Here is a 19,875-nt window from a genome sequence, read left to right as displayed (position 1 = left end):
AGCTGAGTTTCATAACCACATTGGATGTGGAATTTTGCAGCAAATTGAGCTTATAACTGTCAAGATGGTTTTTTTTTTGGTCTAGCTCTTTTCCTGTGTGTTTTGTTGTCAATGCACCACCTACTGGTAAGTTAAGGAATTAGCAATTTTCCCTCAGAATTGCTACTTGTCTCTCTAGCCCAGGGTTGTCCAATTGGACTTTCTACAATGATGGAAATATTCTCTGTCTGCACTGTGCTCAAGGGTAGCCACTAGCTACACATGGCAATTGAGCACTTAAAATCTGACTAGTGACCTAAGGATTTCACTTTGACATATGATCTAGTTTTAGATAATTTGAATTTAAATAGACTTATGTGACTATATTTGTGGCTGCTGTATTGCACAGTACAATTCCAGTCTTTTTGGGGAAAGAAGAAAGGTAAAAATAGTGAAGGTAGAATAGTAAGAGACGTTTTGTGAAACGCACTGCATCTGTCACACTGATTAATTCATTTGGATTGTTGTCATTCAGGAGCCACTACTGTTTTGGAGAGGTTGTAACCAGGTCTTCATATTTCCATTGATGGGATATCATTTGGGAATACTGCATTTGGTTCCATATCTCCTTCCTCAGGCAACTGATTTCTGTTTTTGTTTGATGTGTTTGGTTGATTGTTTTTAGTTCCATTCTTTGCTCTTGGGAAGAAACCCCTGACCTACTGTCTAGTAGAAGAAAACTTAAAATGTTAAAATATATCCCATTACCATTTATTTTCACTAAAAATTAAGGCAAAGTTAAGTGAACAAGCACATCTGTGCACTGTAAATTGTTCTTGGAGATTTTTGTCATTTTCATCGGGCAGGCTTCCTGTGTGAAAGTCGGCATCAGAACTAGGGAGAGTCACCTCCTCAATCAGAAATGGAAGTAATGCATTGGGAAAAAAAGTGCCAGTGTGTTTTAAATAAACAAATTGACCTGAATCAGTGGCTAAACATCTAATTAGAATGGGATGTAGCTACTAATTATGATTCTCGGCAAGCTCAACAATAGTCATTATGTAACCTTTTGAAGGAAAATAAAACTATTTAGAAGAAAGGTCAGAAATTCTATAAAACACATTTTACTGACTGCAATTTAATAGAAATTGGTTTCAGTAATTATATTCTAGATATCTTCCATTTTCTCCGATAGCATTGCTTGATGTTAGATCATTTAGCGTTTTCAGGGCATGTGTTGCCCACAAAGAAAAATCTACTGGGGAACATCACAAATCAATCATGTTTTCAGAAATAGGAATAAATTGGAGGTTTGGTTGAACGTAGGCTTTAACGATGGTCCCGTGGGTCACTGACCTTATCTTTCATGTTTCCATGCTAACTTCAGTGGGTTACTGGAGTCACAACAGCAGTTTTAGATTTCATCATGTAAATCCTTTCATTTTTTTGTTGTAACACATGCCGTCATATTACTGCTTACATTTCAAACCATTCTTTATATGACAGAGTCTGGTGAATCTCAAGAAACATTTGTAGAGTTATTATGTGAAAGTATTGCTTAAATCAGCTGACCCCAATTTAGAAATTATATCATGTGAGTGTGGCAATATTTTACAAAATAGACTAAGGCAGTTGGTCACTTTTAAGGTGACAATGGTGGCTAACTTTTTGAATTCTTGTACTGGTCAGGTTTTCAAGTACAATTTAGAATAAGTGGTGGGGGATATATATGTGTGTGGTATGAAATTTTTTTTTAATATTTTTTAGTTGTAGTTGGACACAATACCTTTATTTTATTTATTTATTTTTATGGGGGTTACTGAGGATCGAACCCAGGGCCTCTCACATACTAGGCAAGCGCTCTACCATTGAGCCCCAACCCCAACCCCATTGTGTGGTATGAGTTTCAATTTTTGTTTAAAACAGACTCTTTCCCCTTTGTGACAATGGAAAGCAGTTCTCTTGTGAGGTGCAGCCTCTGAAGGCTGTACAGAAGGAAGGTCCTGTTTTACGCAGGAGTCCTGGTTCAGTCTGAACATGTTCAGCACACAGCTGATGTCCCCTTCCTAATCACATGCTGCCACATGGAAATCAAAGGGCCAGACTAGACAGAGCCTTCTTTTCTCCTGAATGTTATTTCTGTATGAACATTAGATTATTAATTTGTTTTCTATGGTATCAGGAAAGGGTGGATGTCTGTGATTAATTAGTCTGTCACCAGAGAGAATACTGCAGTAAAAAAAGGAAATATTTCTCAAGATGATTGATGAAATAAGTCTCTAATGACCAGAATTACTTCACTAAGTATGAAATTTGTATTATCACAACCACATGCTCTTTATATCATTATAACTTTTTAAAACATGTGCCAAATGATAGAGGCATCAGCATATTTTTTCCCTGTCAGTAAAACATGAAAAGACTATTTTTATCTATTTTATTGAATTTTCTAATAAATCCTGAGTATCTGGAAATACCTAAAATTTCTGGAGAATTAAGTAAGATATAGTAAGTATTATTTATAAATAAGTGTGTAATCTAAATATAATATGCAAATATAAGGATAGTGGTGATCAATTTTCCTTTGTAAATGTTGAGGTCATATATATAGGCATAGATGGATTTGGAATACTGTATTGTTTATTTGTCATTCTTTACCAAATAATGTAATATTGATAATAAATAAATAATAAATGTCAGGAATCATTCTAGGTGTTTTATGTATATTAATGTAGCTAACCCATTGAGAACAGGATGATGATGATGATGATGATGATTATTGACAGACATAAGCGAGCCAGCAAGGCCTGAGTTTGACTCATAGCTCTACTTTTACATGACATTGGAAAATCTTTTTTCCATTCTTAGTTTTTTTTTTTTTTAATCTGTAAAATGGTAACAACACTTTACTTCATAGGATTATTGTGGAAAATAAATGATGGTTCTCGGGTTAGCTCCCTGGCACATGATAGGCACTTAAGAAATTGAGTCCCCCTTCTTTAAGTAAGTTATAACTATGAGAAAGAGATCCAGTCCTTAATTTTATACAATGTACCTTTTGACTTAGTATCCTGTGAAATCTCTGAGGACTGCAAATAGTAGGAACTTCATAAATATTCGTTGAGTGGAAAAATGAAAATACAAAAATTTGCCTAGGTACTCTAAATACTTCAGTGATGAAAAATATTGTAAGTTACTGGCTTAGGTTAAAAGTATGAGCATTATCTGGTGAATCTGTCAGCAACAGTTAAATCACCTTAAAGAGAAAGTCATTAGGTCTCTTCTTGAAGAATTTCCTACCAGAAGCTTAAAAGCAGCAGGTCACTCTGGGCTGACAGGAGATGTGTCTGCAAGTGGGAAGATCATGTTAGCAGTTTCCAAGAGAGATGAGGTTTTTCTCCTTCCCTGATCTTGGTAGGCAGAGAGAGAGATGCCTGTTTTCATGACCAGTTATAATTTATTTTGTCAACCCTACCGCTAGTAGTACAGGAAAACAAGTCTTAAAAGTGTTTCTTTTTATTGTTAATGTCTTACATATTTATGTATAACTATTTTAAGACTTTAGTGAGGAGTCATAAAAACTTATGCATCTTGTTTTTGTTAGAATTTAAAAATAAAAATAAAAAAATGCCTCCTTACCCCAGAAAGCCATGTTCCTATGTTCCAGCTTGCTCATAAGAAGCCAGGTGTTGTGAGGATCACGGTGTCAATGGTGGACAGTGGTGGTGGTGATGATAATGGTGATGATGGTGGTGGTTGTGAAATGAGATAGAAAACCTCAAGTAAAAATTTTGATTATTTTTCCCAAAGCTTCAACTTGGACTTTGGACTTCTAGCTATGGTTTTAATACTTTTTCCCCATTTAAAAAAAAAAGTTTATCATTTAACAATCAGAAAATGTGATTTGGTTTGTTTGAGGGCAAATGATGTCACTTCGTTGATGAAAGTAAACTATGATTCCTCAGTTGCACGTTCTTGCCCAATTAAGTTGACTTTATTTAAATGAAAAATTAATTTTTTCCCTATGGATTAAAAAGTTAACAGTTAAAATAGTAAGATCTATTACTTCTGTATGAACATTATTAAGCAAAGGATGATTCATTTTGACCATCTTTATTCAACTCTTATTTGGTGGGAATCCGGTTTTGCTTTTCTGTGTTTGTTCTTGTCCTTTCTGGTTTTCTTATCATCAGCAGGAAGTCCTTCTAGGGCAAGGGTAAAGTTCTCACCTTCTGTAGGATGAAGTCATCCCATCTGTGTGTTGCTCACAGATTTATTTCATGACCCTGAGCAGCGCCCTATATCCAGGCTTTATTTCTTCAATAACCTCTTAGCTCTCTGCATCCTGGTTTGGGTAACTGACATTTATTTTCACTTTGATATCTGAACTACAGAGCCTACCAGTGGGATTCTTGCTGGGAGAGATGCCAGGCCACTTCTGGCGGACTCCATTGGAAGGCACCAAGTTGGGATTAAAAAAAAAAAAAAAAAAATCCTGAAAGCTGCCTGAATCTCTGCAGCAATCTCATGTCAACATGAACTCGACATGAGAAGCATTTTATTTTAGGAAGGTGGGACTTATTCAAAATGTGGGTATTCAGTAAATTTGAAAGATAAAAGAATTGTCAATTTTCTCTTATCCCATGCAGACCGTCTGTACCACCCCTACTGCATGCAGTGAGTCCTTGAACATCTCAGAACTGATGGACTCCAGATGGAATCACAATGTGAACTTGCTGGCCATAGCCAGTCTGCCCTTGACCTCATGCATTTTTCTAGCCCCATGTTCACCCAGAAGAATCTGTAGAATAATGAGGCTATCAACCAAATCCACAGGCCGGAAAAAATCCGTCAAACATTCACTTCAAAGACTAGATCATAATTTGAAAAATGCTATGTAAACAGGGAAAAAAGAGAAGGGGTGATTGTGAGCTGCTAGCAATTAGGCACTAATTAGGTTCTTGAGTTGAGTAGCTGCTGCACCATAGGAATGCCACTTCCATCTCTTTCAAATGTATAGGGAGTCCTTAGACTGAGGGTTCTTAGTGAAAGTGAGCCACAATTTGCAGACTGACTTCTACTAAAGAGGTATCATAAATATATCCAGATCTAAGCAGCTAACTGAATTTCTCAATTTCATTTATAGTTAACAGTCCAATTCAGTAGAAAGCACCCAGTATGTCTCTCTGATTCATCAGTGTATCCATGTGTGGTGCATAATAATTGTGCAGGAAAACCAGATAGTATTGAATAAATTCATTATGTATGTTAATACCCATGGAATCTGTTTATTGTCGAATGAGTTTATTGTCATTTATTTTATCAAGTGAAAAGTATGCACATTCAGAGAGTTTAGTAGTACTTTCTTTGAAGATTAGTTCTTACAGCCAAGCCATGTAAATATAAAACCGGTAATGGAGTAGACAGGTGGTTGAGAAGCCTTCAGAATCTGATGAAGGTGGAAGCTCCTAACATCAAGATAGATGGGCATTTCACTACATAAGTTTCTTTTTACTTGCAGAGCCTCCCAGAGTTACTGTGATGCCCAAGAACCAGTCTTTCACAGGAGGGTCTGAGGTCTCCATCATGTGTTCTGCAACAGGTTATCCAAAACCAAAGATTGCCTGGACCGTTAACGATATGTTTATTGTGGGTTCACACAGGTACTGGGTTTGTATCATGTTCCTTGTTTTTATTGAATGAGAAAAGTTGATGAAATTTCTGAACTGAGAGAATCTAACCAAATCCCTAATATTAAAGGAGGTTTAATGAAAATCCACAGCTTTTACATTTTCTGAGCAGATTTGGAAATGTCAAAATATAATACAAACAATAACTTTATAGAGTTTGAGATTATTAAGCCTTTAATTCAATAGCTAGAACAAGTGCTTTCCAATACTTTAAATTGTACACATAGCACTTGGTTTAACACGAGCCATTGAAAGGTGATAATAAAATTTCTGTGGGGGAATGTATCATATAGTTTTAACAGATCTATTTAAGGAGTTATTCTGGGTTTTAGTGGGGAGTGGTGCACAGAACACAAAAGAAGCTCTATTACAGTGCGTGCAAGGCTTTCTTGGTAACTACTGCCACTTTTGCCATACTGCATTGAGAGCTATTTTATTCTCCTAGGCACTTCTTAAAGACATTGGATCCTTTCATGCTCATAAGGTAATAAGTGTGTGGAACATAAGCAACAGTTTCCAGCTGTGGGCTTTCATTAATCTGGGTTTGGCATGAAGTGGAGTAGGTATGATCCAGCAAGCTGAGCCGGATTCTATTCCTAGACTCATCATGCACACTGCCTGAGTGACAGGATGTATTGCATCTCTCAGGTTTTCCTTTTCAGGAACCATTGAGCATGGTAATTCATCACAACAAGCAAAATTGCCTGGGTACAAATTCCAGTACCTTTGTTGAATGACACATCTTGACTTTGGCCAAGTTGTGTAACCTCTTTGCTCATTTGTAAAATGGAGACACTAAAATTGCCTAACCCACTGGGTTGTGAAAATAATTGAAAATGATGTTAATAATTGTAAAGCTCCTGGAGCAATCCTTGGCACACGGCCAGTATGTTATGTGCTATTAGTAGTAATAGTAGTAGTAGTAGTAATAGTAGTAGTACAACATCTCTGCTTGTGAAATGACAATGTTAATCATTTCTACAAATAGCACCAAAACATAACTCTAAAATATTTATTATTATTATTATTAGTAGTAGTAGTAGTAGTAGTACTAGTAGTAGTGATAGCACTATATCTCTGCATGTGAAATGATGATGTTAATCGTTTCTGTAAATAGCACCAAAATATAACTCTAAAATATTTGATAGGGAGGTGCTGTAGTATTTTGATTCTATTATTATGGTATTTTCAATTTCTCTTTGCTTTTTATTCACAGATATAGGATGACCTCAGAAGGTACCTTATTTATTAAAAATGCAGTTCCTAAAGATGCAGGGATCTATGGTTGCCTGGCAAGTAATTCAGCGGGAACAGATAAACAAACTTCCACTCTCAGATACATTGGCAAGTATAATCAGTTTAAAAGGCAATTAAAGTAAGATGAATATCTTTTCAAACAATGTAAAAGTACATTCCTGAAAATTAATATTAGGAATAAGTTATACCTAGCATTATAATTTATTATTCACATCACATACTGATTAAAGAACATATGATAATTAGTTCAGGTTAAAAGTTCAAGAGTCGAATAACTTTATTAATCAACAGAAATTAAAGGAGCTTCCAGATTTTGAGAGTTCCAGATTGTCTACAGAATTCTATTCTTCTAGGATTCACTTATTCTTGGCATTATGTCACTTTCAAATAATAAATTCCATATCCTTTCTAGCTTATCTCAACTTCCATTTTTTAATATTCTACTTATATTCAAAACTGTGAGCCAGGGTGTGGTGGTGCACGCTTGTAATCTCAACGTTTTGGAAGGCTGAGGCAGGAGAATCATAAGTTCAAAGCCAGCCTCAGCAATTTAGTGAGTCACTAAGCAACTTAGACCCTGTCTCAAAAATAAAAAAATAAAAAGTTTTGGGGATGTGGCTCAGTGGTTAAGCACCCCTGGGTTCAATCCCTGGCGTACCCCCCCCAAATAAAGTGTATCATATTATTTTCACTTTTATTCTATAATTTATTCCCTCCAAACTGACACATTTATTAAAGGTATACTTGTGACAATTATTTGTTAGAATATTTCTATTAGGTCATTATAATTAAATAAAAGAGATAAGCATCATATGCTCAGTGTCGGGCTATAAACTTGAATAATGAACGACCACATATCCACCAGTTCCCTCTCTCCCTCCACTTCATTCATAGTAAGATAGTAAAACTGGCAGAGCAAAGGGATGTTTTAAGTGTCAAAAGTGTCCTAAGTCTTGCTGGGATTGTGGCTCAGCGGTGGAGTGCTCGCCTAGTTTGGGCGGGACCCGGGTTCAATCCTCAGCACCACATAAAAATAATAATAAAAAAAAATGTTGTGTCCACCGAAAACTAAAAATAAATACTTAAAAAATTTTCTCTCTCTCTCTCTCTTTAAAAAAAAAAAAAAAAGTGTCCTAAGTCTTGAACCTGAGGGCCTGGAAAGAGGTGATCTCGTTTATATATAGAAATGAGGAAGGTACATGTTAAATTTGTAAAGGATGGTGGGCTCAGGTTTAGAAATGGTCACAAAACATCTGGGTGGAAAAGGAATAAACACATAGGAATGTAGAATAAGTGACTGACATGAAATTCTATATTGCAGAAACAGATTTTAATTCATTCGCCTAGAAATCAAAATATTCAACACATTTTGTTTTTAACAGATTAAGCATCTAGAGTATGCAAAAATGCTGTGCTGGTGCCTGGAGTGTAAAATAAAGGAATGCCACAGTACCTTGCCTTTCAAGAGCTTGCATGATAGGAGTGGATACAGAAAGAAATATAACAAATTAGACAAGTGTCGCTGTGTGAGGTTGGCATGGGGGAGAGTAATTCCGACTGGGGAATTTGCAAAGATTTCTCAAAGGAGACAGGATTTAAGCCCAGTCTGGAAGAATCAGTGGGATTTGAAGAACTGTGGCAAAGGGCATTTCAGAAAGAGAAAACAGCAAAGGCAGGAAGATAGATAGTAGGTTCTGTTTGGGTTGCCAGTGTAGATCTGTGAGGAAGGGTGACGATGCTAAGGTTACAATGAAAACTGAGCACCAGTGTATGATTTTTGAAAGCCGAATTATGGAGGCAGTGGGAATAGCTGAAAGTTTTCTAGCAGAGGAGTGACATGTTCTTTGAGTAGTGAATTCTTATTTGTATTTAAAACTCTGTCAGTTGAAGTTTGGAAATCCTAACCTGTCTGATTAAGAGAAAATGTGTGCGTGATCTAGCACTTTTGTCAACAGTGAAACAAACAAACCTAAGGACAGAAGTGTATTGGAAAGCCAAGGAAAGAAATGTAAAGTATATTACACAACATCTATATATAAGCATGACAGGAAAAAGTAGAGTCTAAACTGAGAGACTGTATTTACAGATGCAAACTTTAGTCTTGGATGCAAGTCCTATCTCTGTAATTAGACATAACTATCCTTACAATTGCATAGAAAAAGTTATTAATAAATTCATCTGCAACTGTATTATCTTCAGGTCTTACTTGAGCCACGTCAGTCTTATCATTGTTCCTCTTTTGACCTTATTTTTATTGCAGTTATTCCTCTGTCCCTTTAGTATTATTGCTGTAAGATGTATTTGGCTTTCCAAACCTTTTATTTTTTTACATACTTTTTTTTCATAAAGACCTTTCAAATAATTTCCTGAATTTTTGGACTGAATTTTATAATAATTATTTTATGTTTTAAGTATTATTTTATCTAATATCCTTTTTTACCTTAATAAATGATCTTTTCAAAATGCACATCTGTATGTTCATGCATTAGAAGAATTTCTTTCTGCTTGTTAACATTGAAATTACCACATGCACTTAAATACTGTTCATTTATTAATTAATTTCACGTAGCAAACATAAGCAAGGTCCATGTGGTATTGGGCTAAATGTTAACTATTTGAATGCTTGTTTTTTCTTTTCTTTTTTCCAGAAGCCCCAAAGTTGATTGTAGTTCAGAGTGAGCTCTTGGTTGCCCTTGGGGACACAACAGTTATGGAATGCAAAACCTCCGGTGTGCCTCCACCTCAAGTTAAGTGGTTCAAAGGTACATTTCTTAAGCATGTTCATGTCTGGTTCACTTAGTTTTGTTTTCTTTTTTTAAAAAAATGATTTGTTAAAATTTTGTTTTGGTGTGTGACATAGCAGCCCCATAAAATGTGTTTATGATCTCACTAGAGACAATAGTTCACAATTTTGAACTCTGAATTTCAGGATTTGACATCTGGTATGGATTACAGGACTGTGAAAATCAAAGCAGGAAAAGTCTGCCTTTGCTAATCCAGCTGAACATTCTCTTTGTTAGTTTAGGATTGTTTCCTGTAGAAAATCGTCCAAGAATATTCAGTTAACATTTAAAATAGCTTCACTGATTTTAGTTCACTTTTCTTAGATATGCTAGCTCCTACTACTAATGAGTTTTCTGGATTATCAAGGATGGTTTGTATAAAGTGCTCACCTAAAGACACACGTTGAGATTTATAGAGAATTCAAAGACAAAAGAATGCATCGTTCAGCATCATTGTGCATCATAGATGCTTATATCAAGTACAGAAACTATCTATTTGCATTTTTAACTCAAAGCTTATACCTCTGTGGTTGTATAATGACAGAGCAATAATGTGACGCTTGGCCTTAGTGAGAAGACACTTGGATCCTGGTCCAGGTTCAGATGCTGACAGTAGATAACTGTGTAAAAACCCTTGCTTCTGCTTCTGTCTCAGTTCTCCAATTCATGAGAAAAGGAAGAAAAAAAAATCCTGCAAACACCCTAACAGGAAGGTTGCTAGGATTATTGAGATGCTGGTTGCAAAATATTTTTTAATCTTCAAATGAAAAATGCTAAATAGTACAAAGCACTATTGTTGTGATTCTGTTTGTTAAATCATAGACATTCCCATAGCAACAGGTTGATGTCATAATCACAAAATTATGAATTCACCTCGGGTTCAAACTCTTGGGGAACATGAGGTGAAAACGAAAGGCTTTATGTGGAAAACAAATATTTTTAAAATAATATAAAACAAAGTGAGTAGGGAAATCAGGAAATAATGCCATTTTCATTACTTTCTATGTTAAAAGATTAGTAGTCTTTATGTTGTTCCTGATAAGAAGACATTTCTGAATTGAGGCTCCTTAATCAGGCTTATTTAAATTAACATAAACTAATTTTATTTATTTAAAATACTTAAATCTTTGAATTATCAAGTGAAATAAATATCAATTTTAAGTTCCCATTATAATTAAATAGAACTAGAAAATTTGTTAGGGAGACAGAATTTTAAATGTGATTCAGTAGTTTTATGAGGAAAATAAGAATGCGACACAGTATTAGGATGTGCCGATTTCTCTGCCTGTATATAGTAGAATCACAAAGAAAGTCTTTTATTCTCCCCAAATAAGGCTACTGTCCTGAAAAACTTGTTTTCATGTCTGTTATGTTCCCACAAATAGCTTGGAAACTAAAGGAGGAGGTAGGGAGCCAGGCAGCCACCACATGGAAGGTTCTGGAATTCAACGATTAGTTTTTTTTCCTCTCAGCCTTAGATATATTAGTCCAGTAGGTCCAGTAAATAACATTCCATTTCCCTGCCCAAGTTATGAGCCAACAGAGTTAGCATATGGGTATTAGATACTGATAGATCGTATTGGAAGACAAGTTCCCAATGCTTATTAACCATCAACAGAGCTTCCCTGAGCTTTGGGATCAAGCCAGTGTATCCTCTGACACAGGCAGGCAATTCACTGCACAAATGAGAATCAGGGATACAATTAAAATCAAATAAAACGACATGTGTGGTAAAATATCTTTAAAATTAGATTTATTTATCCAAATTGGTAGTCCTTAAAATGTAGTTTGAAATCTGTAGGGGTTCCTCACAATGTTTGCAAGGGATCCTCAAGATCAAAACTATTTTTATGATAATGTTAGGATGTTATTTGTCTTTTTTAACTCATTGTCTTTAGAGTGCATGGTGAAGGTTCTGGAGGCCGCGTGGTGTGATATCCAATGAAGGGAATGCAGAAGCAAATATGAGCACTCAGCTGTCTTCTATTACACTCGACATTAGACTTTATGGAAACTTGCAAAAAAGTGAAACAGTGCTATTGTGCTTACTAATTTTCTCTTGTTTTGGAAAATATTATTTTTTCATAAATACATTTGCAATATTAAAATATGGATTCATTATAAAAAAAGTTAATACATATGTTTTTAAATGTCTCAGTTCAATTTCTAAAAATTAAAATGCAAATAAGTATAATCCATATTAGCAACAGTTGATTGGCATTCCCAATAATTTTTAAGAGTGACTTAGGGGTCTTGAGATACACATATTTGATAACTACTTAATCATCTACTATTTGAATGCCTCTTGTGCTGAGGATAATGACCTCTCCGTTAGTCATTATACCCACCGAGGCCAGGGCTGAATTTAAATCTAGCTGAAAGAGAACCTTTCTCAGTAGTAAGGACTGTTAAATTTTACAACAAATTATCAGGAATATTTATGTAATTTTTGATGTACCTAACATTCTTCAGTCTTATTTAATATTTAAACTTAATAATTCCTATTTAATTTCCATTTGAAAGGTTCTACATTTATGGCATCTTAATAATTCTATAATTATTTTTTCAGTAACTATTTTTTCAATGGAGATCAAGAAAGGAGAGTATCAAATTCAAATTTGATTAAATTAGTGTTTTCCAATTTATATTTTTTGTTTCATGACTAGTGTTTTTAAATTTTATTTACTTAAAAAAATTTGTTCTTTTTAGTTATACATAACAGTGGAGTGTATTTTGACATATCATACATACATGGAGTATAACTTCCCATTCTTGTGGTTGTACATAATGTGGAGCTACACTGGTCATGTATTCATGTATGAACATGTATGAAAGTTATGTCTGATTAATTCTACTGTCTTTCCCATTCCCATCCCCCCTCCATTCCACCCTGTCCATCTGGTGATCCTGCCTCCACCCCCCACCAATTGTGGGTCAGCATTGCATCCGCATATCAGAATATTTGGCCTTTGGTTTTTGGGGATTGACTTATTTCACTTAGCATGATTCATGACTACTATTCTTTAAACATTTTTATTTTGAAAAAGGGCCACTAACAATAGGTCTTTATTTTCATCCCCTAATGAAAGTTATGTCCTCAGAAAAATAGGGGAAAAGTAAATTCCAAAAGCCTAAATGTGTTTAGTCCAAACATTTTAATACTTAATGAATAGCAGGGTCACGTTGCATCCTTCTTTGGTGGGAGGAAAGTTTATGTCAACATCATCTGCTTTTATTTATGAAAATTTCCCAGAGGCACACAGACACAGCTTTAGTTTCTTCTATCATTCTTTAGTGGTATATAGTAGCAAGCTTAAAAGGATGATTGGGGGTTTTAAATACTGGAATGCTGGAAAATACTTCATTTTTGGCACTGACGGTTGGTTGCTAATGCATTTTTTTTTAATTTAGAGCTCCTTTGACCTCCCCTCCTCCGACAATTTTATAAACAAGGAGAGAATTGGCTGTTTCTTGTCCTGAGTCTGTTGATTGGTGCTGTTTTGCAGTGTGCTAGAGAATTACTAGCTCCTGGGCGCTCTTTGCAAACAGTTATTCCTATGAACTTCTTTGTTCTTTTTTGCACAGAAGAGTTATTTCTATGGTTTTTGAACCCAGGGCCCATGGCTGGTTTGTGACATTTTGAACGGTACCCTTTCAGACATGACATCTGGGAATGCCATGAAACCCTGAGAGCAAGAGCTCTCAAACCTTCTGGATGTTTTCAGGGTCCTCACATGTTTTATGTCATTCTTTACAAAACAAAGAAGACGTAGACATTGGGCTGGCAATAAATATCTAGTACCGTGTACTCTTTTATGATGCTAGTTGTTCTGATTAATTTCATTCTTTAGAGAGGAGACCTCCTGGAAGAAGGGAAGCATAAGAAGTTTAGCCTAAATTAAAATTTAGTTGAATCATTGTTTGACTTCAAAGAGGAGAGGTTCTGGGGATTTTGAGGGACTACAGGGGCAAATGGCATAACCCAGAAATAACTGGTTTCTTGGTCCATCTTGTTTTTATCCTGAGCTCTAACTCAATATGCAGTTCTGTCTCCCACACATTAGATCCCTGCCTTTACTCCCCAACCCCTATATCTCCCACATCAAGATTTTTAATGAATACTACAGATTTCTTTTCTCCCAGAAGCTTTCCCCTAACCTCTCCAGCCAGCTGTGGTTCCTTCCTCCTCAGCCATCCTTAGAATTTTCTCAGCAGCTCATGCTTCTCAAAGACAAAATCTAACTGATAGCACTCAGCAAAACAAAAACCTGTGCCTTAGCTGAACTAAGATACCTGTAGTCTCTCAGGTGTTTCCTGGGTAGCTGAATTGCATCCTGCCACAAAGATGGCGGAAACCTCTTTCAACCTTCATCGTCTTGTTCCCTTCTTACTATCACAGGTGCCAGCACTTGGCAGTTCCCCAGCATGTCCAACAGTTCATTCTTATTTAGGTACATATACAGATATAAGTAGTAAAAAAAATTTGTACACCGTTCATTTCAGGGCCTGATTTTAGACTCTAGGAAGTGTCTATGTTGTGCAAACCAACTTGCATTTTGCTTTTAGAAATTCTGCAATCAAGTTTATTCAGAAGTTTTGAAGTCAAACCAATAGCTGAGTAAACTAGGTAAGTACTCCAGTGTTTAATGTTCTCCACTTTGTTTTGACTTAGGAGATCTTGAGTTGAGGCCCTCAACATTCCTCACGATTGACCCTCTCTTGGGACTTTTGAAGATTCAAGAAACACAAGATCTGGATGCTGGTGATTATACATGTGTAGCCATCAATGATGCTGGAAGAGCAACTGGCAAAATAACCCTGGATGTTGGCTGTAAGCATCTGGATCTGATAGACAAATTTGTTTTGAAGTTATATTCAATAAGTTTTAAATAATTTGGTAGAAACATTTGTCAGAATGGCTAAATCGGAGCAAGCATTTCAGATTATTGATGGAGCAATGGTAGTTGGCATTCACTTGGTGCTTTCTATGTTCTATTCATTGTAGTGAGAACATTTCATGCTTTATTCTATTAAACTCTCACAAAAACCCTAAAAAGAAGACGCCATAATTATGTCTTTGTCTATTATATAGATTAAGGACACTGAAACTTGGGAGAGTAAGCATCTTGATCAGGCTGACAGAGCTAGGGAGAAGCTGAGCCAGGATATTTGAACTCAAGTTACCTGACTTCAGAGATTCCAGATTCTAGTATATCATTTTCCTATCAGAAGTCATCCATTTTGCCATCAGATTCCTAAGTATTAACATCTGGAGGCCAGAAATTAGGCTTTGTCCCTGGACCATAATTTGGAAATGTTGATGACAGAAAGGTAGCAGATGGTCCTTTACCTTATTATTATTTTTTAATTTACTGGCAATTAGCCCCCAGTGTATTAAAAAAAGTACTGACTACAAATAATTGTCACTCATTATAATGTGGTGCATGACAACAATCTTTGAGTTACTCAAGAAGTTTGTTTCTTCCTCCTCCTTTGTCTGTTGCACATTTTCAAAAAAAAATTCTACACAGTATGGGAAAATTTGAAATAAAACAGAACTCGTTTTACATAGAAAAGAACCTGGCAGCTTAATTTTCACAGATAATTAAGCATTTGTATCTCTTAAAACTTATAATTTTAAGAAATGTCATATTTTATATGTTCAATTATTCAATATATAATGATTTTCATGCCAAAACTTTTTTTTAAACATAAGTTAAGAAAGTGCATTAAAAAAAAAACATTTAGTTCTAAGTTTTTAAATGAAAATTAAGGCCCTGGATGCTTGATATTTTACTTCATGCAAACTAAAGTTTGTCCTCCTGGGAATTTTTATGATCCCCTGACCCCTGGGCTGTCTGGTGAATGAACACTCTTCATTCTTGGTGATTATGCTCTTGGGGAAGAATCGACAAAGTTGGAAATGACCACAAAGGCCACCATAGGATCTGTCCAGGGCACTGCAACATATGTTTTAATATGACTAACCTCTGAGATTTATAAGAGAAATACCTTAGAAACAAGATTGCAATTCCAAGAAATACACTGATTACAGCATTTCAGGTGGAACATTTTCTAGTTCCACTTCTCCCTCCTTCTTGTGCAAATATTTCATATATACCAAACATTTTTATAGTTTTCTAGAAGAATGGACAGCCTCAGTTATTATTCCCAATGAATAGATGATGACATCCTTATTCTCTTCAAAGTTTATAGAAGGTCTGAGAATCTTACACTTGCTTCTTACTTACTGCCTTCTTGGTCATTTTTCACCTTCTAGACTTCCCAAGTTCTCTCCATTGTGTAGTGATCCACCATGTCAGGGATGGGGCTGCCTGTGCTGGGCAGCTTGTGTTGAGTTAGGAAATGTCTCAACTGATATTTCATATTTATGCTTCATTCTGTAAACTGAACTGAACTGTGTTTTATCTTTATTCATATACAAGATCCTCAGTGTCCTTGATCCTTTCTAAAACAATAGACTTCTCAAATTTTATCCCAGTAATTACCCTGATAGAACAACTAGCATAAACTTAGTTATTTGCTTACTGTAACCTTGACCGTTGCTAGCAATTGCCCAATAACTTAGTACTAAAGAGAAACATTTATGTTTCTCTTTTTGCCTTAACTTTTTTCTTACTCACCATTAAGTCCTATTATAGCTTATAGAGGTTGATTAGACCTTGTCTGCTCCTAAGGGGCATTGTTACATATTCAGGAAATTGAGGATATACTTGCCAAGAACCACACAAACTCTAGCAGTAGCAACCACTGTAGTTTCAAAAGGCAAACACACTACCTACAAAACTTCTCTCACAGTTCATATAGTGGTTAAGAGAATGGAGCATGCTTTTAATTCCAGCTACTCAGAAGGCTGAGGCAGGAGAATGCAAGTTCAAAGCCAGCCTCAGCAACTTAGTGAGCCCCTAGAATTTAGAATGACCCTGTCTCAAAAGAAAGAAACAACAACAACAACAACAAAAGACTGAAGGGACCAGGAATGTTGGTCAGTGGTTAATCCTGGGGTTCGATCCCTATTATTTAAAAAAAAAATGAAAAGAGAATGGGTCATCTGCTTGTCTTTCCTTATGTATAAAATAAGGAGATAAATAGTACCTACCTCATAGGTGAATTAGAAAGATGAGATGAAGTATCTTCACCCATGTTGTCTCTCATTGCAGTCATTGCTGCTGAAACTGCCTGGGTAGCATATATGCATGAATATTAACTTCATCAGTAAAGAAGTGGTCATTTGGATTCTCTGAGTCATGATACAGAAATGCCTAAGTGATAGTGGCATAGTAATTCAGATTAAGCATTGGACTTTTAATATGAAAGTCACTGTTTCAACTTGACTTCTTTTTAGAAAGGGCTGAAGGAAAGCTAGTGTGAAGCTTAGTAGTGCATAAAATTATTCATTAGAATTCCAAAACTGTTGGGCATAAATTTAAGTAGTGTGTGACTTAAGAAGAAAAACATGTTTTTATCCATATCATGTAGCTATTTGGGCTTTTGGATTGTTTTTGTAGGCCTGTTACCTCACATCAACAATACTAGATAAAAAAAATAATAAAAACTGTTTAATATTATTCATAAGTTCTAGCTTCTTATGAGAAGTCAACCCTTTCTTATTTCTTAGTATCATGGCTTTAAGTTATGGACACAGCAGGTCAACAGGGAAGGTTAGCACTGCTTTTTGGCCTTTGTAAGATGGGGCTGTGCCTTGTGAAGTCATTTGGAAGGATGGAGGATTGACTACATCAGATGAGAAGTTGGCCTGGCAGCGGCTTGATTTCTAGCATTCCACACCACACAGGGTTTTAGTCTTAGGCTGTGGTTTCGTGTTTTGTGGTTTGGTAGAAGCAAAACAATGTCTCTAGTCATTTTAGGAAAGAAAATCTCAGACTGACATAATTCCAGAGTTGCTGTAGAGGGAATATCTATTTAATTGTCTCTAAGGGAACTAGAATCATTTTAAGGAATAACTTTTAGAGCAAGATGACCCATCCATTTTGGATTTTTATATTTTCAATATACTGTGTGAACACAGCTGTATCTGTGAGTGACCATGAGCTCTACTGTGGCATTACCACCGTGCAGATCTAAAGGAGCAGGCATATACATATTTTGGGGACCACAGAGGATTATTACCACATTATCCTAGCAGACTAGATAGTTTATACTTGGATGATTATTATGTGCTAAATGGTTAATAAAGATTCTCTCCTTAACAACTTGAGATAGGAAATGTTATTATTCCCCCTTTTGGGGAAACTTAAATTGGAGAAGGTAAAATGATTTTTCTAAGCTGACAGACTGAGCAATAGTGGAACTGGCATTGGAAACCCCTGAGTGGGTTCTGAACCCCATGAGCAACACGGCCTCCTCTGGATAATTCCCACCTACTATAGGGCTCTCAGTTCTGCTCTTCCTGCTGTTCATTAATCTGTCTGCCATTCCTCCAACATAACTCACTGGGGGCCATGTTGGCCACCCTCAGGAGTGGGAAGTAATGAAGAGGCTTCTTGGCTGAGTCAGGGGTTGCTTCATTTTGAGGCTTACTCATCATTGATGCTATCTCTGGGGCTTACCCAGTGCCTGGTCTTCTCCTTTGACTTGTTTTCTGACACCAGTGCCCGAATTCCCTCACCTCGTGCTTGGGCTTATCTTGTACCTGATGCTGTTCCCAAAGCTGCTTCAAAATGGAAGATTTCTCTATCTTGACTGAGTTTTGTGGCATAACTTGATCCTTGCAGATCCTTTTTTACTCCAGTTTTTTTCCCCTTATTTTGGAACATTCTAGCTTAACTCCCTTTTCACCAATGCCAATGTCCTAATGTGTCAGTAAACTGGGCTTTCCCCCAAATACATGGTTGATCCCAGGCTTCTGCGTTTTTTTTTTTTTTTTTTTTTTTTTTTTTGCTATTTTGGAACTTATTTTCTACCCCTCACTGTATTTACCTGCTTGATTTCCAACCCTAACATATCTTGAGACCTTTAGACTTTAGCCTTCATATTTTAGAGAAAAGTCCCTGATCTATAATAAATGAACTAAGTATTAGAAACTTAGGATGAGCAAGCAATGAGCTACTTCATAAACCATGTTTGAATTTTGCCTATTACTTATATAAGTCAAACTCCTAAATACATAGATTAAGAAAAATCTAAAATCAGATATGCCACTTCTTTTTATAAAAACATCTTATTCAGTTGTGGTATTTAGTTGAAATTTGTTTAGATTCAATAGATAAACAAACAAGAAGCCTTCTGAAATTGTCGTGTTTCCTTCAAAAAATGAAAGTTCAAATGTAGTGGGTCAAGGTTTTCATCATATAGATAGATAGATAGATAGATAGATAGATAGATATACATGCTCGCACGCATACACACATACACACACAGACTGGATTATTAAGTTTTTTTCATATTGATTCAGTAATTCATTCACAAATATCTAGTGGCCAGGTATAATGTCCACAGTACTATGCTAGTTGTTGTTAAAGATAGAATATGGTGGCAAATATCAACTTTCTAGGGAAAAGACAAACATACAGTCTAATAGGCTAAATATGGCAAATGCTATGAGAAGAGTAGAGAGCAAGTTGTCTGAAACTTGAGGAAGAAATCACGTCCATGGTAAGAGATGGCATCACAGAGGAGAGCCCTTCTGAGCTAGTTGGAGATCAACAGCAGACATTACATTTGGGGGCGGGGAGGTGATAATTAAATAGGTACCAGTACCAGAAAGGTCAGTCTGTTTGGAGAAGAATAAGAAGTGCTGATTGCCCCAGAGGTAGGATTTGGTTGTGGAGTTAGAGGAGGTCCTTTCACCCAGGCTAAAAAAGCACTAGTGTTGCTTGGGAGACAGATGTACATCCATGACCCAGAAGTCCCATAAGAAGGAAAGGAGGGATCACTACAGTCATTTTCATGAAACAGAATGACTCTGAGCAATTACTAGAACTCCTAGTGGAGGGGAGGCTGATAAAATGACAAAGGATTGTGGTTCAGAAGTTGGAATTGGTTTTTAATCCTATTCCGTCATTCAACTCCATGTGACACTTGGTCAATTAACTCGGTTCAGTTCCTTCATCTCTAAAATTAGTGTGAAACCTTTTACTATTAGTAATAGGAAAACCCAATAGAGAGATCTTGAAGATTGAATG

General features: G+C 36.0%; 1 protein-coding gene across 6 annotated transcripts in view; it reads left to right on the top strand.

The window, feature by feature from the left end:
• Positions 1-19,875, top strand: part of Hmcn1 (hemicentin 1) — a 381,331-nt gene that overhangs the window by 176,647 nt on the left and 184,809 nt on the right. For 2 of the 6 annotated variants that reach the window (XM_048809830.1, XM_048809831.1), the window contains exons 12-15: positions 5,501-5,642; positions 6,886-7,013; positions 9,575-9,688; positions 14,382-14,540. In XM_048809830.1, the coding sequence (XP_048665787.1) occupies positions 5,501-5,642; positions 6,886-7,013; positions 9,575-9,688; positions 14,382-14,540 (543 nt within the window). Of the gene's footprint in view, positions 1-5,500; positions 5,650-6,885; positions 7,014-9,574; positions 9,689-14,381; positions 14,541-19,875 lie in introns of those variants that run through there. The other 4 variants (XM_048809833.1, XM_048809832.1, XM_048809834.1 and 1 more) reach the window with 4 other exon arrangements.

This window comes from Marmota marmota, unplaced genomic scaffold (genome assembly GCF_001458135.2).
Source record: "Marmota marmota marmota unplaced genomic scaffold, marMar, whole genome shotgun sequence".
NCBI classification, from domain to species: Eukaryota; Metazoa; Chordata; class Mammalia; order Rodentia; family Sciuridae; genus Marmota; species Marmota marmota.
Note: the sequence above shows the minus strand (reverse complement) of the source record. Positions and strands in the feature narration are given on the sequence as shown.